This window comes from Erinaceus europaeus, chromosome 8 (assembly GCF_950295315.1).
Source record: "Erinaceus europaeus chromosome 8, mEriEur2.1, whole genome shotgun sequence".
Lineage (NCBI taxonomy): Eukaryota > Metazoa > Chordata > Mammalia > Eulipotyphla > Erinaceidae > Erinaceus > Erinaceus europaeus.
The window spans coordinates 47,727,917-47,749,940 of NC_080169.1; the positions used below are offsets into that span (position 1 = coordinate 47,727,917).

At 37.9% G+C, this 22,024-nt stretch overlaps 1 protein-coding gene across 5 annotated transcripts in view; it reads right to left on the reverse strand.

The window, feature by feature from the left end:
• MIOS (meiosis regulator for oocyte development) overlaps positions 1 to 19,073 on the reverse strand; it is a 36,412-nt gene extending 17,339 nt beyond the window's left edge. Inside the window, exons 1-6 of one of the 5 annotated variants that reach the window (XM_060196183.1) lie at positions 18,998 to 19,073; positions 17,699 to 17,794; positions 12,935 to 14,277; positions 12,018 to 12,116; positions 7,197 to 7,451; positions 1,116 to 1,285 (exon numbers count right to left, since the gene is read on the reverse strand). In XM_060196183.1, coding sequence (XP_060052166.1) covers positions 1,116 to 1,285; positions 7,197 to 7,451; positions 12,018 to 12,116; positions 12,935 to 14,228 — 1,818 coding nt within the window. In that variant the 5' untranslated portion in view covers positions 14,229 to 14,277; positions 17,699 to 17,794; positions 18,998 to 19,073. Of the gene's footprint in view, positions 1 to 1,115; positions 1,286 to 7,196; positions 7,452 to 12,017; positions 12,117 to 12,934; positions 14,278 to 17,698; positions 17,795 to 18,049; positions 18,305 to 18,335; positions 18,438 to 18,491; positions 18,630 to 18,778; positions 18,921 to 18,997 lie in introns of those variants that run through there. The other 4 variants (XM_007533157.3, XM_060196184.1, XM_060196186.1 and 1 more) reach the window with 4 other exon arrangements.
• Positions 19,074 to 22,024: the final 2,951 nt, after the last annotated feature.

A 22,024-nucleotide genomic window follows, 5' to 3' on the forward strand; every position in this document is an offset into this window, starting at 1 on the left:
TAATGTGAGCCTAAAACCTAGTAAGTGGAACTAAAAGGGCAGTATTATCAATATACCATTTTAGTTTGTCCTCAGTCTGTGATAAAGATTTTATTTGAGGGTCTGGGAGGTGGCGCACTGGATTCTCAACCATGAGGTCCTGAGTTCAATCCCTGGCAGCACATGTACCAGAGTGATGTCTGGTTCTTTCTCTCTCTGCCTATTTTTCTCATAAATAAATTCTTTAAAAAAAAAAAAAGATTCTATTTGATGTGGTCAAAAGTTAAGGGAAAAAAAATGGCAATGACTACATAATTTATCTTCCAAACCATCTTATGTTTAGGAATGGCAAATGCTAACTATATGATCATCCTAATTATAACTGTGTGTTGTTTTACTAAACATACATACCTATATTTGTTAAAGCCTATACTGCAATAAAATTTTTATGCTTATAGTAATTACATAAATATAGAGCTCAGTTCTCCTGCTAAAGGATAATATCCTATTCCTGGCATGACTGCAGATTGTATTAATAAATCTCGTGGAAAATCAAGTTCAGCGGCCCAGGAGGTGGCACAGTGGATAAAGCGCTGGACTCTCAAGCATGAGGTTCTAAGTTTGATTCCTGGCAGCACATGTACCAGAGTGATGTCTGGTTCCTTCTCTCTCTCCTATCTTTCTCATTAATAAATAAAATATTTTTAAAAAAAGAAAAGAAAAGAAAATCAAGTTCAGTTTGCTGTTTACTATAGTCTGAGAGTTACATTCAAGAAGAGCTACTTAAGGGGCTGTGTGGTGGTGCTCCTGGTTGAGTGCACATTATAGTGCTAAGGACCCTGGTTCAAGCCCCGGGTCCCCCTCTGTAGGGAGAAAGCTTCACAAGTGGTGAAGCAGTGTTGCAGGTATTTCTGTCTCTCTCCATATCTAATCCATTCCTCTTGACTTCTGGTTGTCCCTATCCAACAAATAAATAATTAAAAAAAAAAAAACTTAAAAAAGAGGTACTTAGAACAAGCTTAATATAATTTAAATAATATAAAACTTATTAAAATAAAACATTTTAAGCAACAAGCATTTGAAAAAATGTCAAAGACTATCTCAAGAAGTATCCTGTGAAATGAAAATTGGCTTACCAAAACTCCATCATAAGATCCTGCTTCACTTGTCAGAAATGCAAACATGACACATAGATATGGATTATTTAACTGCAGCCGTAGAGTACTGCACATTTCTCTCCAGAGGGAGTTTTTCTCATTTGTATGACCTGACAAAGCCATAGCTACCACATTGAGATTCAGATCACCTGCATATTAAAAACAGCTATTTAAGTGATTAAAAGCCTAGTGCCCCCCCCAAACTTAAATATATTTTCAAGCAAATACAAGAACAGGAGAATTTCCTGTAACTGATCCTCTAGCTTTGACATTTAGCAGTATTTTCTAAAACCTGTTTTACTGATTTCTCATGCTGGAAAAAAAGTTGTCAAAATATGTTGAAAACCACTATAGATACCTTATTTCATTTCACTCAATAATTTACTGTGTATCTCTAAACTAATAAGGACCTTTGTTTCCATGTTATTAACAGACCTAAAAATTAACATTAACATCTTATTAACTAATACACAAAATAAGTGCTACTTATTTTTCTCCAAATGGCCTTTTTACTTATAGCTACTTTATTTTCCAATTTCAATATCACTTTTGTGAAGGAATGCTCATTTGCAGGACTGTTGTCACAAGGTTACAATATAAAGATAGGTGTTAGTACACTAAAACTTCCACCAAGTATCTATCATTTTATTCCACCATAGGCACATTGGATCTCCTAATAACTTCTTATACAGCTCCTCAACAATAAAATTACTAGAAGGTGAATTTTATCTTTTGAACTCATAGCAGAACTTTTTAATCTTCACATTCTCATTCTAGGCAGGTTCCCATAAAGTAGTATACTATTGTTTAGGACCTAAACGAAGGAAATTCTACCAACATAATTGTCTACTTTATCCACAAGTTAACCATGCTGTGATATTTTCAAAGCAATGAAAGCATTGTTATTATCTCAGAAATGCAATTCTCAAAAATCATTTTGTTTTCCTATCTCTAAATATGTAACATCTGTAACTACAGTGTAATGAAAACTAATACTTTAGCATTCTTACTAATGTATACAGTAGGACACTTTCTGTTATTCTAGAACAAAATGAACTGTTAGCATTATCACAAAATTGTATGTAGACATATTTGCAAAAAAGACAACTGTTACCAATTGTCTTTTAAACATTTGTTCTAGTTTTCTAACTTTGGGTTAAAAGAAGAAAAGTAAATTCATACTAAACTTTTATTAAGCATTTCCTACACTGGTATTACAGAAGTTTTCTTAGACTTCTAAATAAAATAGTATATCCCACTTTATGTTCTTACTAGTTATTTTTCATTTCCAAAAACTTGCTTGCTCTTCTTCTGACTATCGCATTAAGCTAGACTTCAAATCATCAAGATTAAATTTAAAAAAGGGCTACCTTTTTAAATAATATATAAAATAATTTATTTCCAAAGAGAAAGTGTTTTTTTTTTCAATCCTAACCAAGTCACTGAGATCACTCTAAAGTCTCCCCCCTACCCACTTTTTTTTTCTTAGTTATGGGTATTTAAATCTAACACCAAGATTTCCAGGCATATATAACAAGAAACTATCGACCTACATTATATCAAAATCATTACTGAAAATAGTTATAAATATAAACTATGCTTTTCCTATCGCTATACATCTTCTATTGTACTCTCAATTGGGCAAGACAATTTATAGCAAAAGTAAAGGAAAAGAGGCCAAAATAGGCACAACATTAGCTTTTTTTGGCTTTAGAGTACAGGTACATAAATTAAATTCATGCTTTTCTTTATGGCATAACAGAACTATAGTAGTTTCAAAGTGGAACAGAAAATGAGCATTAAGTATACTAAATACAATGAAGTAACTGGGAAGGTATAATAAAAATTGATAACTATGGGGGCTGAGAGATGGCTCCCTCAGTAGAACGTACATTTTTGTAGAAGGACCCAGGACTGAGTTTCCAGTCACCACATGGGAGCACTACCCAAAGGGTTATGAAGTGGTGATGTAGTTCCAATTCATCCACCCTGGCCACCCCCATTTCACATTCTATCTGGAAAGGCAAACAAAAACAACAAAACAAAACCAAAAAACACCTCTGGGGTTTTACAGGCATAGAGTCCCAGTCTAGGTAAGTAAAAAATAAATATTATTGGAAAAATAGGGGCCGGGCAGGTGGTACACCCGGTTCAATGCACATGTGCAATGCACTATGTGCAAGGACCCATGTTGGAGTTCCTGCTCCCTAACTGCATCTGGGGTGCCTCATGAGTGCTGAAGCAGGTCTGTAGGTATCTACCTTTCTCTAGCTCCCCTCATTTCTCTCTGTCCTGTCAAATAAAAATAGGAAGAAAAAAAAAAAAGGAAAAAATAGCTACTGGGTGCAGTGGATTCATAGTGTAGGCACCAAGCCTCAGTGATAATCCTGGTGGCTAAAAATAATAAGTAAAAATAAAAACAAATGCCTGCCCTTGCACCACTATAAGCTAGAGCTGAACAGTGCTGATTATAATAATAAATGTATTGATAAACAAATTCCTGAATATTTTTAAATTTTTTTTAAAAAATTATTTATTATTGGGTAGACAGAGAAATTGAGAGGGGAGGGGGAGATAAAGACGAAAAGAGACAGAGAGACACCTGCAGCCCTGCTTCACCATTCATATAAGCTTTCCCTCTGCAAGTGGAAACCAGGGGCTTGAACCTATGTCCTTGCACACTAATGTGTGCACTTAACCAGGTGTTATCCTATGCATTACTTGGGTCCAAACCTAGTCCCTTCTGTACTGAAGGAAGTTTCAGTGCTCTGTGTCTTTGTCTCTCTGTCTCTGTCTATCTGAAAGTGTTGGCCTGAAACAGTGAAGCCCCCATGATAATAAAAAAATAAAAAAAAGCAAGACCCTCAGTTTTTTTTTCCCCCAAGTATTCTGTTGCAAAATGTCAATAATAATAGTTTCACACAGTTCACAATTTCTTCTTTTTAAAAAAATATTAAATGGTGTGGTCTGGGAGGTGGTTCATTGGATAAAGCATTGGAATCTCAAGCATGAGGTCCTGCGTTCAATCCCCGGCAGCACATGTACCAGAGTAATGTCTGGTTTTTTCTCTCTCCTCCTATCTTTCTCATGAATAAATAAAATCTTAAAAAAAAAATTAAATGGAGAGCCCTAGGGACATACCCAAAATAAGACTTCCTCATTTCTTTCCATCTTAAAATCCTTATGTTCTATTCCTATTATTTGGTTCCTGTTTATTAAACATTTTGTCCTGCTCTATATTTGACTTTCAGCCACCAAGGTGCAGATGCTACTATGATTCCATCCTGACTTCCCTGGGCAGACAACAACCTCATCTCTCTAGAGCCCTACCACACTATGGAAAGATATAAAACAGGTTGGGGGTATGGATTAATCTGCCAATGCCCATGTCCAGCTGAGAAGCAATTCTAGAAATCAGAACTCCCACCTTCTATACCCCATAAGGAATTCTGGTCCATAACCCCAGATGGGGGAAAATGTTAGGGGAAGATGACGAGAGAGATCTAAACTCTAATTCCGTCAAGACCCAGAGAGAGAAGAAGAAAATAAAGGAAGGACATTCAGAAGTAGCAACAGGTAAACAGGAGAAATCAATTGTATGTCTCAAAGTTTCTCAAAAGACAAACTGAATTTTTTTAATATATAGGCTATGTATTTGATATGCGGACTCTCTCAAAAGCCTAGACCAAGTAGATTAGAAGCATCCAATAGCACAGCTATATCCAAGATACTGGATACTGTACAGCAAACCATAACAAAGGGACTTTTCAAAGTTAACCCAATTAACAAATAATGTGATGATAATATTAACTATCGATTGTCTTTTTGAACCCTAAGACAGCAGGAACCTCACATCTTCACTATAGAGCCCCTACTTCCCCCAGTCCTGGAACCCTTGGATAGGGCCCGCTTTCCCGTATGCATCTTCCAATCCAAACCAAATAATATTGCATCCGCCGATCACAACCTAACCAAAGCAACGATTGCCACCTCAACATGCTTCACGTCAGACTGTGTCCAGAGACTTCACGTGTGGAATGACAACCCTTCAGCTTCATTACTTGGGTGAGACCTTTCCTTTTATAGTACACTCTAATTTCATCTCAGGTAGTTCACTTTCTAACAAAGTCCCATAACCTAGATATACACCAGTTTCTGTGAGAGAGAGCTTATGTGCACACGTATCCATAAACTACTGCAAAATATATACCTGAAAGCAGAAGTACACTAGAGTTTGCAGTGAGTACCTCCCTAACACTTCCTCTCCACTATTCCAAGCTTTGGGTCCATGATTGCTCAACAAATTGTTTGGCTTCATATGTTAACTCTCTTTTCAATCACCAGGTTCCAGATGCCACCAGGATGCTGGCTAGGCTTCCCTGGATTGAAGACCCCACCAATGTGTCCTGGAGCTCAGCTTCCCCAGAGACACACCTTACTAGGGAAAGAGAGAGGCAGACTGGGGGTATGGACCGACCAGTCAACGCCCATGTTCAGTGGGGAAGCAATTACAGAAGCCAGACCTTCTACCTTCTGCAACCCTCAACGACCCTGGGTCCATGCTCCCAGAGGGCTAGAGAATGGGAAAGCTACCATGGGAGGGGGTGGGTTATGGGGATTGGGTGGTGGGAATTGTGTGGAGTTGTACCCCTCCTACCTTATGTTTTTGTTCACTAATCCTTTCTTAAATAAAAAATTAAAAAAAAAAAAAAAGAAAGGAAGGCAGGAAAAAATGAAATAATAGTTAATCTATAACTGCGACCTTGGGAGAACTACTGTAGTTTCCAATGGAAGGAAATGGGGATACAGAACACTGGTGGTGGGAATGATGTGGAATTATGCCTGTTATCTCATAATTTTGCAAATCAATATGAAATCTCTAATAAAAAAATTAAATGGAAACCAAGTTTCAATCTCCAGAATCAACTAGAACTCTTGCAAATCAAAGTATGACTTATGTAATAATCTATATTATTTTAACTAAAAGTGTCAACCAGAATTCCCCAAAACCAACCAATAACTATTCAAAAAAATAACTAAAATAACTAAATAATTATAAACAAAATACAATCAGACGTTTGCAAACTAGGCTAGGACTGTTAGTTCAGAGGAAGAGCACACATGTCACACTAGTAAGGCTTTGGGTTTGATCCTCAGCATTACCTAGGAGCAGCAAGGAGAGCTCCATAGATGGTACAGCAGTTCCTTGCGCTCTCTCGCTCTCTCTCTCTCTCCCTCTCCTTTCCCCTCTCCCTCTCTCTCAACCTAAATATAAAAATATAATAACAATAATGTTAGGCCACAGAAGTGGCTCAGTGGTAATACTTGTGTATCTGAAACTGGGACTTATACTCTAACACTGTGTTAGAAAAATACCACAAGATAAAGTTGTGCTAATCTGTAAGAAAATATATTTTAAAAATGTGAGCAATCATGGTCCGGGAGATGGCGTAGTGGATAAAGTGCTTGACTCTCAAGCGTGAGGTCCTGAGTTCAAGCCCCGGCAGAACATGCACCAGAGTGATGTCTGGTTCTTTCTCTTTCTCTTCCTATCTTTCTCATCAATCAATCAATAAAATATCTTTTAAACATGTGAGCAAACATAAAAAGAAATGCACTAGAGGCCAGGTGGTGGAGCACCTGGTTGAGCACACGTTACAATGCGCAAGGACCCAGGTTTGAGCCCCCAGTCCCTACTTGCAGGGGGAAAGCTTTGCAAGCGGTGAAGCAGGGGTGCAGGTGTCTCTCTCCCTTCTCTACCACCCCCTTCCCTCTTGATTTCTGGCTGTCTCTATCCAATAAATAAATAAAGATAATAAAAATATTTTAAAATGCACTGAAAATGATCACAATTGAACATGCTTTTAATATTATTAAAATAAGAAGTCACATTACTGTATAGACATAAACTAAGGTATAAATAAAAGGTATAGCCTACTATTTATTTTTGTAGATAGAATTCTGTTTCAACAATTTTAAATACTGATGAACTTTTTGGAAAGCAACCTTTTCTTTAAAGAATTCTATGAATTGTCAGTATCTTGAAATACAACCTAGTACCTTTTTCTGAAGAGGCTCCTTCATTCAGGATTTGAATTGCTCGTCGAATATCCAAGTTGAATAATGCCACAGCTGCGGCTCTCTCCCATTCTCCTTCTTGTACAAGGGAGTTCAAAAATGGCCCCACATCCATATCTGTTCCTTTCTGTATCCATCCACAAAGCTGTAAAGCTAAAATTCTTTCTTCATTTAAATTTTGAATATCAGATTGCTTATCTAGTCCATTCCAGTTATGTCTGCTGCTTTCCACCATTCCTAAAAATAAAGATACTTTTATATGGTCTGTAACATTGCCTTTTTTAAAAATTATTTATTCCCTTTTTGTTGCCCTTGTTTTATTGTTGTAGTTACTGATGTCGTTGTTGTTGGATAGGACAGAGAGAAATGGGGAAGACAGAAAAGGGGAAAGACACCTGCAGACCTGTTTCACCACCTGTGAATCGACTCCCATGCAAGTGGGGAGCCAAGGGACACATTACCTTTTTTTTCCCCCCCTTCTGGGGTTTTAGCAGGGTCTTCTTGCCTGCATGACTCCACCATTGCAGTGAACTTATTTTTTAACCTTGTATCTTCTCGTACTAGACCCTAAATTCCAAAAGAGCAGGTATTATGTCTATTTTATTTGTAAGGTATTCCCAATTCTTGAGAACCCTCTACCTCATTTCTGCATGTGTGTGCGTGTGTGTGTGTGTGTATATTGTAACCATCAACAGACTTTGAAAGTCTAGGCACTAAAGCTAAAATACAGAAGGAATTATTTGAAGCCCACCCCTTATGAAATTTAGTAGACTTTATTTTCTCATTTCTTTTCCACAATCTAAATAATTCCTTTTTGTGTGTGTATGTGTGTTAACACTGGGGCTTCACTGTTTCAGGCCAACACTTTAAGATAGATAGAGACAGAAAGACAAAGACACACAGCACTGAAATTTCCTTCAGTACAGTAGGGACTATGTTTGAACGTGAGTAATGCATAGGAGAAGCAAGTGTACTATTCGCATAAGTTATCTTACTGGTGTTCTATATAATTCCTGTAGAATTTAGATTATAATCAAGGCAGCTGATGTGAATGACAGAATAATTTCATGTATTTGACATGTCATAAATATAGTTGCAAATGGCAAAACATAAAGACAATTATACTGCTCAAAATCAAATGTTATAGAGAGTTTTACCATCCAAAGTCATTATAAAATTATATGAGTGGTCCAGGAGGTGGCATAGTAGGTAAAGCATTAAGACTCTCAAACTTGAGGTCCTGAGTTCCATCCCTGGCAACACATGTACCAGAGTGATGTCTGACTCTTTCTCTCTCCTCCTATCTTTCTCATTAATAAATAAAATCTTTTAAAAATAAATAAAATAAAATTATATTACATTATTTTAACAACAGGTTTCCATAGTGTAGTGGTTATCATGTTCACCTCACATTATTTTAACAAAAAGGATTTTCAGAATAACCACATTCTGGTAATCACATCCTCTATCATCCCTGTGCTCTGAGTATAGGTGGAATCCATAACTTGCTTCACACAATAGGATATTTTACAAATTAAAACATTTCACAATTGTAATTAAGTTTATTACACAGTTATTTCTAGTTTAAAGTGATGTTACCTGGAGTGGGCTTTACTTAATCAACTGTAAATTAAGGAGAATCTGAAGGTAAGAGAGAAGTAGAAGAGAAATTCTCTGGTTGGCTTAGAAGTTGTCATGTGTGAGAAGTTCTGTTATAGGTCAAATGGGCAAGGAAATGTGAATAGCCTCTAGGAGCTAAAGGTGACTCTTAACTCATAAACATTAAGGATACCTCAGCCATACAATTCAAGGAACCAGTTTTGGCAACAATCACATGAGCTTGAAAAATGTACTCTGACATTGTATAAAGAACAAAATCTGGTCAGTATCTTCATCTTAGCTAGATGAGACCCCCCAAGTAAAGGGCCCAGATTCCTGGTCTATAGAAATGGTGCGGTAATAAATATTATAGAGAATTAATATACTACCTAAGACTGACTTTAACTATACTTAACCTGATTAAGGTATCATAGGGATAAATAAAAATGAAAATAAGGGGTTGGGGAAAATAGCATAATGGTTATGCAAAGAGACTCTCATGCTTAAAGCAACAAAGTCCCAGGTTAAGCCCCCCCTCCCAGAGATAAGCAGTGCCCTCCCAGGGATAAGCAGGTCACAAAAAAAAGAGAAAATATTAAAAACTAAACAATTGTCATTTGCAAGTCAAATGTTACATATATATAAAACATTTCTTTTTTTAAAATTGGCTTATTACTTGATATAATGCTGTAATCTTCCAGAAGCAGTTTCACACCTTTGTAAGAATATGACTTACTGCACCCTCCATTAAAGACCTAGTGAGATTACACTATCAACAACTCCTCTACCATTTCCTCCTCTCCACTTTCCTCTTCCCAGTAACCACCGTAGCTTTTCAAAAAATTTCTATCAGTGGTTTAATAGTGATTTACAAAATTATAAGATAATAGAGGTATAATTCCACACTGTTCCTACTCTCCTCCAACAGAAACTGCATTTGTTTTCCCAAGGTCACAGATATGGGTTGACTTTGTATCTGTGTCTTTTCCTTTTATTTTTTTGCCTATTATTTTCTGTGGTCCTGCCTTCACTTCCTTTCTAAGTCCTACCTACACCTAATCCTACTTCTGAGTGAACTTCCTTTTCCCTCTTCTCTCAAACAGTGCCTAACTTCCTCAGGTGTTTTCCAGATTCAGTGATGACTACCATTGTTTTCATTAAGTCTAGTAGTGCTGTTGTTTAAAACAGTATTTCTCAAAATTCATTTGATTTAAAAACTTGGAAAAATCTTACACAGCAAACATAGAAACTCTCATAATACATAATTCATATGTTTAAATAACTTGTTTGTTTATATAATGTGAGGTTGTGGAGAAATCTATAATTCATATTAGGACATATTTTAAGTTATATAACACTATTTCAAGAGACACTTTCTTGCTGCTTTATTTATAAAATTTGGAAATTAGATTAAATGATTATACTAAAAATAATTCTAACCCATTATTTTTAACGTTACTATTAACAACTTGCCAAAATCCAGGTTAAAAAGTTAAAGGAGACTTCTGAAAAGAAATTTTCTTCCTTTTCTATCCCTGTTTATTAAAAAAAGGAAGTATGCTGTTCTATTTGCAGCTATAAAGGAAGTCAGTTAAGACAACTTTCAATTCATTTTTATGTTATTTTCTTATTTTATTTCTTTAACCAGAGCACTGCGCTGTTCTGGCTGACGATGGTACAGGGGATTGAACCTGGGACTTTGGAGCCTCAGGCATGAGTCTCTTTGTATAAACATTATGCTATCTACCTGCCAAGACAACTTTCAATTCATAAAAGTGAAATCTTCACTGTGAAAACTCTGAAGAGTTCCAATTAATAAAATGTCAAAAATTAAGAGTAATAAATATATCTGGGTAGAATGTGTCATTAAATCTTGGAGTGAACAAGCTGCAAATCTACTAAAGGTATTTTTCACATCACCTTTATAATTTTGATTCAATATTATATATACACTTAATATTAAAAGTAGTAATTTTAAACAGGAAAATAAAAAACCAATTCCTGAAATGATTACCCAAGCATAACTAATACCCCTTATTATTTATTTATTTTTATTTAAGAGAGGATTAACAAAACCATATAGTAGGAGGGGTACAACTCCACACAATTCCCACCACCCAATCTCCATAACCCACCCCCTCCCCTGATAGCTTTCCCATTCTGTATCTCTCTGGGAGCATGGACCCAGGGTCATTGAGGGTTGCAGAAGGTAGAAGGTCTGGCTTCTGTAACTGCTTCCCCGCTGAACGTGGGAATACCCCATTTTTTAAGAGTTTCTTAAAAAAGGTTTATTGTGCTACAGAATAGACGACATCAAAAATATGAATTCAAAGAGTTCATTGCTGGGATGTAGAAAAATATTCTAAATCAAGTACATGAATATTTTGTCAAGTGTTTTGGCTAAGACACCTTCCTACTTGATAAATATGCTATAGGTAATAAGGGTTATCAAATTATAAACTTTTAAAGAAGTTATTTTTATACAGCCCTGAAGAAAGAATTAAAATTTCCCCTTTTTAAATTGTTTTTACCAGAGTATTGCTCAACTCTGGTGGTGAGAGGGACTGAACATGGGACTTAGGCACCTCAGGCTTGAGTCTCTTTGCACAACCATTATGCTATTTACACTGCCCCCCCTTCCCATCCTGAATTAAAATCTCTTTATTCACATTATTATAGTGTTAAAAATACCAAAGCAATTTCTTAAATTTGATTGTCCTCAAGACAGATAGGTATTATATGTGTGTGTGTATATATAACATGTATATGGAATCAACATTTTATTTACATTTGAAAGAGAAACAAGTTCATCTAATTTTTTATCACCAGGGCTTCACTGCTCTTGACTGACTTTTTCAGATAGGAGTGAGAGTAAGACAGCACAGGACCAAAGCTTTCCCAAGTGCACTAAGAGCAAAGTAAAAAAGATTTTCATATCTCTGTTATAAAATTAAGTCTAGCTATTCTGTCCCTTAGAGAAATTCTGGATAGGTAAATTCTCTGGATTAAATTTACCCTTTTTAAGTATGGAAGATTTTCCATCAATTGCATGAAAAGCTAATATATATTTAACTAATTGACCAAAATAGCTAATCAGACAAGAGAGATTATAAACACTGAACTGAAAAAACTAACTGCTGGGGATTGAAAGCAGAAGTACAAAATGTATAAACATATTACAGAAAATTATATGTAATTTCTTACCCAAGGATGATTTCACAATTGATTTAATTCCTGTATAAACCAATGATCCTTTATTGCCTGGAGATTTCTGATCCATATCTTCTGTATATTGCTTCATAAGTATTTACATGTATAGGAAATACTAGCGATGAAGAATAAAATATTTCAAAGCTAAATTTAACTTATAGTCAATTCATAAACTGGCAGCAGTGCAAGTAGTTTTATTCTTTTGTACAGAAATACTGGGTTGTGTGAAAGTCATGATAGCTGTTTTTTTTTTTTTTTACTGGAGCACTGTTCAGCTCCGCTTTATGGTGGTGGTAGGGAGACTGAACCTGGGATTTCTGGAGCCTCAAGCAAGTCTTTTTGCATAATCATTATGCTATTTCCCCACCCCAGTCATGACACATTTTTGCACAGAAGAACAGAAAAACGACACCACTACTTTCCTGACTAACCCAATACTTCTCGTTCTCCTACACAATCTGAAAAACAGTATTTCAAGTACAAGTTTCATACTTTTACTTGAAATTTTAGTACTATGTATTTGCATATAAACATTTGCATGCATTTACAGGCTGACCTTTCAGCAAACTTAAAACAATACTTTAAAACATTTTTTTTTTAGTATTTATTTATTCCCTTTTGTTGCCCTTGTTTTATTGTTGTAGTTATTGTTGTTACTGCTGTTGTTGTTGTTGGATAGGGCAGAGAGAAATAGAGAGAGGAGGGGAAGACAGAGGGGGAGAGAAAGACACCTGAAAACCTGCTTCACCACCTGTGAAGTTACTCCCCTATAGGTGGGGAGCCGGGGGCTCTAACTGGGATCCTTATGCTGGTCCTTGTGCTTCGCACCATGTGCACTTAACCCACCACCCGACTCCCAAAACAACACTTCTAAGGAGTTTATTTCATAAAATTCACAAGGTAAAGGATATAGTGTAGAGTATACCAGAGTGACTTGAGCTGTGGATCTTCATTTCCAGCTAAAATGTGATTTCTCCACACCTGTTCCGTATCAAGCCCATACCTTGATAAAGCTCGAAGGCGCATCTTTGTAGCTATATCTTTTTCTAAAGAATTATCATTTTCTTCTTCTGTACATTCATACAAGTGACGACCACAAGCCCACATTAAAGATGTAACTGGACTCCAGGCAAGAGATATCCTTTCAAAAACAGTGAAGTCAGACATTGTTCGATTGGGAGTTACAACAATCATTCGGTTTTGACTTGTTGGATGCCAGGCAAAGGAAGCAATATAGTTGTCACAAGGTTGTACACTTCTTTCAATTATTGTGGGTTCAGTTTCATCCCCAATGGGAGTGGGTGTGTGTTGCATATCATATAATCTAATAATATTACTATCCCTTGTTAAAGTAGCAAGGAGACCAGTCCTGGTTGGACACCATGCTACTTTTGTTAACGGTTTTGGTTGCTCAGTTAAAGTCAAAACCGGCTTCTCAAATTTCCTAAGGTCCCATATTGCAACCTGGCCTTCATAGAAGGAAGCAACACGATCATGGAAGTACGGGTCTACTGTTACCCCCTGAACAGCTTTTGTATTTACAAACATCTTTTGGCTTGTATTCCGAAGATCAAATATAGCTAGGTTACGATGCATACCAGCAAGGAGAAGCTTTTGATCTCGTGGAAGCCAACAAAGAGATAGACAAGCATCATTTTGTCCTAATTCATAAAGGGGTTTTGTTACTAATAACGTTGTTTCAGTTTCACCTGCTGAAAGTCTCACTTTTTCCATGGGAACTATATCAGGAGTATATTTGCTACATATATCCCAAATTAGCACTGAAAAGTCAGCCCTATGTTTATCAAGACCAGCAGCAAGCCAGTTATTATCCAAAGGATTCCATGCAAGAGTATTGCATTGTCGTGCATGCTTTGGAACAAACTCTTTTCCTATCAAATCTTTGAATTTTGAGTTATGATCTTGACCAAGACTTGTAAGAACAACTCGACCATTTGCTTGTCCAACTGCTAGGAGACATTCAGGATCATAGTTGAGATACCAGGCAACACATTTCATATATGGTGTTTCTGAATTTATTGATAGTAATGTAGCTGCAGAATCTTCAGATAAACGTAAAGATCCAGCTTTAAGCTCTGAATTCACAGTAGATTCCACATGATAAAGGCTCAGTTCTGAATCACAGACCACAAATCTGTCAACCTGGTGAGGTGCCCACAATATATCAGGCTTAGTACCGCTCATGATTATTGATGTGCTCAGAGTTCAGTCCAGGTCCATGCATTGAATATCTCTTTAAAAAGAAAAAGTTTAAAATATAAATAATATATAGTTCTAAGTTGAATGAACTAGTCAAAAAGTCAGGAAATTCTCTATATAGACATTTTCAGTGCTGCTTTTACTTGTGACAAATTCAGAAATTTTTATTGAGGGAGGAAACTTTCACTGATAAGATTAGGCAATGGGAATGTGAGAACTTCATTCTGGCCTTATTTTCCATGATCAATTATCTTAATTATTCTAATACTATATGCTCAATCTATCTTTGAAGTTAAAATATCTTTAGTGTGGTCAACAAGTTAATTAATAAGTTATCATCCCTTTGAAGCAGATAAAACTTTTAAGACTATGAAACATATTCCTAATAAGAAATAATTTAGAAAAGCATAGCACTTTCTGCAATCATAGAAATATTCCATACCTGCTCATCCAGCATGGTAACTACTAGCCCCATTTTACTACTCAACTCTAGAAATGTGCAAAATTTAAATTTGGTTAATTTTAATGCCACACATGGCTACTAAAACAGACAAGGATGCTGCTGCTAGTCTCTTCCTCAATTTCCAAGAATAAATAAGAGTCTTATCAGACAGAGCTAACACTGGTACATATTAAACAGAGTTGAGTTTGATTTCTGACATATATCAGGTATGTCTTGGAATTGCCTTTGTATTTGAGGGGTTGTTTGCATGCTTTTATCTATGTCACATGAAAGTTGGTTTCCAAATTTTTTAAAAATTGTGAATCTCCTTGCTGTTATTTAATATTTTTGTTATATAAAACAGACTCATTTTTAAAATCTGGAAACTATTACTCTTATTTATTACTGGTTTTATAGGGTTCAGAAATCCCTGATATAATATGTTCGTTATATCTTTTCTAACATACATCAAAAAAGGTTAACTATTGACCTACCTTGATTGTATCTTATCTAAAATGATCCCACTTAATGATCAGTATTACATATAGTACCTTGGGTAGCCAAATTAAGTAGTCATCAGAGGCTTTTTGTTTTCCATACAATAAATCTGAAATAGCACTGAAATGGGCTTTTGAAAACAAATATTCCAGCAAAAAATAGTTAATTTAGAAATAGTGTTTCAATATTAAAAATTAGTATGCTATTTCTAACCAAATCTAGTTAAGAGATTGTAGTCTGGATTCAAAGTAAATAAACCTAGTTACATAGTTTTCATGGTGATTGGTTTCTATGGATGCAATTGTGTTCCACCTAAACCCAAAATACATATGGCAAAGCCCTAGCCACTTCAAGGAACTGTATTAGAGCTGGGCTTATTAATAAGGTGAATAAAGTGGGAGTCAGGCAATAGTACTGCGGGTTAAGCACACATGGCACAAAGTGCAAGGACTGGCATAAGGATCCCAGTTCAAGCCCCAGCCTCCCCACCTGCAGGGGAGTCATTTCAAAGGCAGTGAAGCAAGTCTGCAGGTGTCTCTTCCCCTCCTCTCTCCATTTCTCTCTGTCCTATCTAACAACAATGATGACACCAATAACAACAATAACTATAACAATAATAAAAAAACAAGGGCAACAAAAAGGGAAAATAAATAGATATTAAAAAAAAATTTTTAAAGATGAATAAAGTTAAAAGAGGTTAAAGCTTGGAGTCCTGATCTGAACTAGTAATCTTTTAAGATACACACCAGGGTTCTCTCCCTACTATGTAAGGGCACAGGAAGAAGGCTGGAAGGAAGCCTCTCTAGAACCAAAGTTTATTGGTACCCCGATCTCAGATTTTAAGACATCAGAACTGTGAGAAAGTAAATTTCAATTGTCTGAGCTCCTTAGTCTATAATTTGTTACTACAGATTAAGCTAACATACTGGTCTAATAAAGTCTGCACTATAGTGATAAAATTATGCACATTCTTAAAAGAAATTAGAAGAGAAGCAACTCTTGTGATAGGAAGTAGCTTAGACAACAAGAAGAAGGGATGGATCTGCCATTAAGAGTTCATATTTATTTTATTTATTTATTCTTTAAGAGTTCATATTTATGTCCTCACAAATCAAACCTCTTCACTGAGTTTCCTAGTTTTTCTAGTCCATCTTCCTCTCACACTTAAAGATAAATATTTAAATAAGCACACTGTCTACAGATCCATCCTGCAATAGCACTCTTTACAGCAAGTTTATGATAGTAAAACTGATGCCACATGGGAAAATTAAAAAAAAAAATTATTTACATGACTCTCAATGGAGAATAGTCAACATTTTTCCTAATGTTATGCATTAAAAATACTTACACTAATACTTAAATTACCAACCACAAAGTCTGATTACAGTAATTCATATAGAATCATAGAACTTTAGAATTAGAGATTAGCAAACCCTTCTAATTTCTTGTAGGAGTAAAGTGAAAACCAGGTGTTTTGGTTCTTGTCCAACAGTTATTTTCCAAGTCCTATCCTACATTAGGACAGAAAGATTCAGCTACATGATCTACAGAGCTCATTGCAAATTAAAATATGGGTTACCGGGGGCCAGGTGGTGACACACCTGGTTAAGCACATGCACTACACAGTGCGCAAGGACCCAGGTTCAAGCTGTTGGTCCCCACAAGCAGGGGAAAGCTTCAGGAGTGGTGAAGTAGAGCTGCAGGTGTGTCTCTGTCTTTCCCCCTATCTCCCCCTCCGCTCTTAATTTCTTTCAATCTCTATCCAATAATATATAAATTTTTTCATTATTGTAGTCATTGATGCTGTCGTTGTTGGATAGGACAGAGAGAAATGGAGAGAAGGGGTAAAGACAGAGGGGGAGTGAAAGACACCTGCAGACCTGCTTTACCGCCTGTGAAGCAACTCCCCTGCAGGTGGGGAGCCGGGACTCGAACCGGGATCATTAGCTGGTGCTTGCGCTTCGAGCCATGTGTGTTTAACCTACTGCGCTACCGCCTGACTCCCCCAATAATATATAAATTTAAAAAAATATATGGGTCACTCATGCTAAAAATTATTACAAATTTCAAAATATTAACAATTATTAAATCAAATCTCAGTTCTTCTAAACAACAGGCTTATGCAGCTGCATAGTTCGCATACCAACAAACTGGCCCTGGGCAGAAAATGCATTTCTTCACGATACAGATGTATGCTGGCACATGAATACAGATCAGCCGAATACCAAGAACAGCAAAGAAAACAGAACTGTACTCAGAAGACCTCCAGATTACTCACTAGTTGACCCAAACAAATCCCTAATATTGTAAAATGACAAAATGTAAATGGAAGCTATCTCATCTCTACCACACAAAATTGTGAGAATCAAATGAGTTCCTGCCATTACAAAGATTAGCACCACTGGTATCCTACTAAACAGACTTGGAGTTCATGTTTTCAAGTGTTAAGGACACTGGAAAATTGAGAGTGGACATGAAGAAATTTGCAACAATCTGTTTATGTTTAGAGTCTCACCTTGAAGCTTATCATGTATTCACTTTCCATCAGTGTTTTTTGAGCAAAGGGAAGCCAGTCTGATTCTGTATTCGCCACAGAACATCTAAAACCGTACTGTACAAGAGAAATATAGTGAGTTGTTTCTTAAAACTTAACAGTAACTAGTTAAAACATACTTAAAATTATATATACAGTACACTGGTAAAATCCAACATGTGAAAACATGCTTTTGATATGCAATCCATATAAAATTATTGTTAATTTACTTTTTTTGGGGGGGGTACCAAGTGTTGAATATCCAATATGTATTTTACACCTACAGCGTACTTCACTCCCAACACTGGACAATAATAAAGTTCTAGTACTAACTGTATAGGTATCCAAAGCCCTGCCACATCCTTTTGCTGTTGCTTTCTACTTTTCTTACTGACACAAATAACAGCAGTAGTCCCTGTCCCTTTCAACTGCCCCAACAAGCAGCTTCAAGAAATTTCTATCACCACCATCTTCAAGGAGATGGGACTGCAAACATCCACATTTCCCTTTGATTTATAGTTACAAAGTCCCGCAAATGCAATCTCTGCCAAAGCAATTCAGCAATGCCAGTGGAATGTGACTTCATTTGTCCTCTTAAGACGTTTTGTACTTCTCGTACGTGCAAAGGTGGCAAGCCTTTTATGAACTGAACAGGATGCAGACAGAACAGGGCTTGTGGTTGCTATTCCGGGTAAACCAGGAAAGTGAGGGCGACGCCCACGCTCCAGGCACCTGGCGAGCTTCTCCTTCAAGGAGAAGACGTGGTTGCACAGACCTTCGCCGCACCGGGGGGCGGTGTGATTGGCTGCAGCGCCTCTGCAAAGGTCTCCGAGGGGCCCGGAGTTCCGGGACCTCCCGGGCTCCCACCGAGGCCCAGCTAGCGGCCCGACACGGTTATCCCGCGGAGCCCAACAAGCATCAACTTCCAGGCCCCCAAGCCTGGCTCCGCTCGCGTCCTTCCACTGGGCTTTCCCGGGCCCCTCCCCGCAGCCCTGACGCCCCAGAACTGCGACCCGGGCCGCTCGGTGCGGAGAGTGGAGACGTCGCCAGGGTCGCACTCACCGACCCCGCAGGTGGGGAGCGTGGCCGCCGCACAGCCGCTTCCGGCCGGGTCGCCGCCCCTCTCGCGGCGGGCAAGATGGCGGCCGCGGCGGCGTGTTCCGTGTGACTAGGGGTCGACCGGCCAGGGTCCAGGACCCCAGCACCGAGCCTCCGGGCCGCTAGGTCCAGTACCGGCCTTACAAGAGGAATTCCCCGCCTGCGAGTCCCTCCTCCACTTACCGGGAGTAGCACCGCCCCGGGGCGGGGTCGCGGCCCCAGGAAGCCCCGCCCGCCACCTGCGAGCTCGGTTCCGCCCCATTCCACAGGCCCCGCCCCTAGGCCTCTGGCGGAGAGGATCCCAGCACGCAGGCGTGGTTGGATTTTAGTGTATTCCGGGTCAGTATAGTACTAAGTCCTGGATATTCGGTTCACAATTTATTCGCTCATTTCAAAAACATGCCTTGGACGGCTATTTTGCACCCAGAACCCAGCACTCAGAATGAGTCAAAAAAGGTGTCTTCCCGGCTGGAAACAAGCGATGCTTTCTCAGGATTTAAGGGTTTTCCATAGGTGGGGCACCCAGCAATCTTTATGGGATCAGCCAGGTTTCTTTGAGTACCAGTCACTATGCAAAGACTGGAAGGATTAGTATGATACAGGCCAGGAAAGGAAACAGGTTCAGAATAAAATGAAATGAAACAAAATAAAATAAAATACTAAAGTAAATAAAATACCTGCCAGGGCAGGGGAAGAGCTAGGGGAAGATATGCAAGGAGGGCATAGCCTTAGGAAGCTGTGGAATCCTGGTGAGTAGCAGAGGACAATGAAGAGATTAAGATACATTCCAGAAAAGCATTTGAAGAGGCAATGATGGAGTCTTCAAAGTTTTCTCCCAGGGGAAAGGCAGGTGGGAGAAGGTAAGTATTCGATGAGAAATGATAACTAACCCAAACTGTCAGGAGGGTTAAAAACGTATTGTTTTGGTAAAGATAATAAAATTGAGGGCCAGGCAGTAGTGACCTGCTAAAGCACACACATTACAGTGTTAAAGGACTCAGGTTCAGGCCTCTAGTCCCCATCTGCAAGAGGAAAGCTTCATGAGTGGTGAAGCAGGCAAGTGTCTCTCTCTCTCTCTCTCCCTATCTCCAATTCCCCTCTCATTTTCTGTCTCTATTCAATAATAAATAATTTTAAAAGTTGAGACTGTACAAAAGCAAGTCTAATAGCTGTACCGGGTACACTACCTCTGATTTCCAAGTTTTATTCTTATATAAAGATTGAGCAGGCATCAAATTGAAATTAAGGTCCCATAAAACATTTGACATGGCTTAGTCAATTTATTATTATTATATTTTTATTAGTGATCTATGAGATAATAGGATAGTAAAGGTAGAATTCTATATCAACCCCACCACCAAAGCTCTGTGCCCCCACCCCTTCCAATAGTAACCACCATAGTTCTCTCAAGGTATATATATATTTTTCTTTTTTCAAGTTCATGTGTTTCAATTCTCTATATTCCACATATGAGTAATATTATCATAGTTGCCCTCCACTTCCTTACTTCACTAAGTATAATCACCACCAGTCCCATCCCTTTTTAAAAAAATATTTATTCTTTTTTGTTGCCCTTGTTGCTTTTGTTGTTGTAGTTATCATTGTTGTTGTTATTGCTGTCGTTGTTGTTGGATAGGACAGAGAGAAACCGAGAGAGGAGGGTTAGAGAGAGGGAGAAAAAGATAGACACCTGCAGACCTGCTTCACCCCCTGTGAAGCGACTACCCTGCAGGTGGGAAGCCAGGGGCTTGAACCGGTATCTTTGCAAGGGTCCTTGCGCTTGGCGCCACATGCGCTTAACCCACATTCTTGCTCAGCTTTGCTGGTTAGACCATTAACCTGGCAAAATCCAAGTTTATGAATTTATGCCACAGCTTTGATCAGTGTGCTTATTTATACAACTTTGGGTTTAGACTAATGCTATAATAAATTTGCATAGTTGTGAAGAGTATGGTTTTAATACACTTAAAAATTGTTTCACACTTTAAACATATTCAATGGATTTTATTTACCCTAGTGAGAGTTTTTCTTTTTTTCTTTTATTAGTGCTTTAATAATGATTGACAAGATTTTGCGATAAAAGGCATACAATTCCATACAATTCCCACCACCAGAGTTCTGTATACCATATCCTCCATTTGAAGGTTCCCTACTCTTTTATCCCTCTGCGAGTATGGACCAAACATCTTTATGGGGTGCAGAAAGTCAAAGGTCTGGCTTCTATAATTGCTTCTTTGCTGGACATGAGCGTTGACAGGTTGATCCATAATCCCAGCCTATTTTTATCTTTCCCTAGTGGGGTAGAGCTCTGGGGAGGTGGTGTTCCAGGACACATTGGTGAGGTCACCTATCCAAGGAAGTCAGGTTGGCATCGTGGTAGCATCTGCAACTTGGTGGCTGAAAAGCAGCAAGATATAAAGTAGGAAAAAAAAATTGTTTAATAATCAGAAACCTAAAGGTAAGAGTATAGCAGATGAGACTTGGGTTTTTCTGTGTGACATGAAATGTGACACCTGGCTGGGGAGAAGTGGGTACAAAGGATTTCAGTAGTTTCAAGCCTACTTAACACATGGGCAAATTGTCATTTCTTTCTGGTGGATAGCTGATTCACTGTATGTTTTCTCTTTTCTTATATTTCCAATAGATTCACTCCTTATATTTCTCTGATATAGAAATTTATATTCCAACTAAGTTGGCATACAGCTAGCTATTTACAATGTTATTTTAGAGAGCATTCAAACTTATCTCAATTTTGCACCACTTCCTTTCCTCACTGAAGCTGATATTGAGTCTCTGGAGTAAGAAAAACAAATACTGGCCCCAGTCTTGTGATAAGTATGCCTTGAGGGATAAGGTACCACCCAGAAAACAGGAGTGGTTACAGGTGTGGCTTAGAAAGGTGGAGGTGGGGTAATTATGAATAAGGAGAACGGGGAGGCAACATTTGTTTCCCCAATATTATAAAGTCTGTCATGTATTTTCTCAGCAAAGAATTGAGGAGAGAGCATGATAATTCAGGCACTTTAAACTTCATTGCGAAAATTGAGAACAATCACATGCTAGAATGAGAGAGAGGGAGAGAGAGAAAGAAAGTAAGAAAGGAAGGGAGAAAGGATGGAAGAAAGGGGCCAACACTTACGTGGTGATCCACATGGTGATGGGGCAGAGAGCTAGAAAGCTCAAAGGTTCACCTTTTTAAAACCCAAAGCC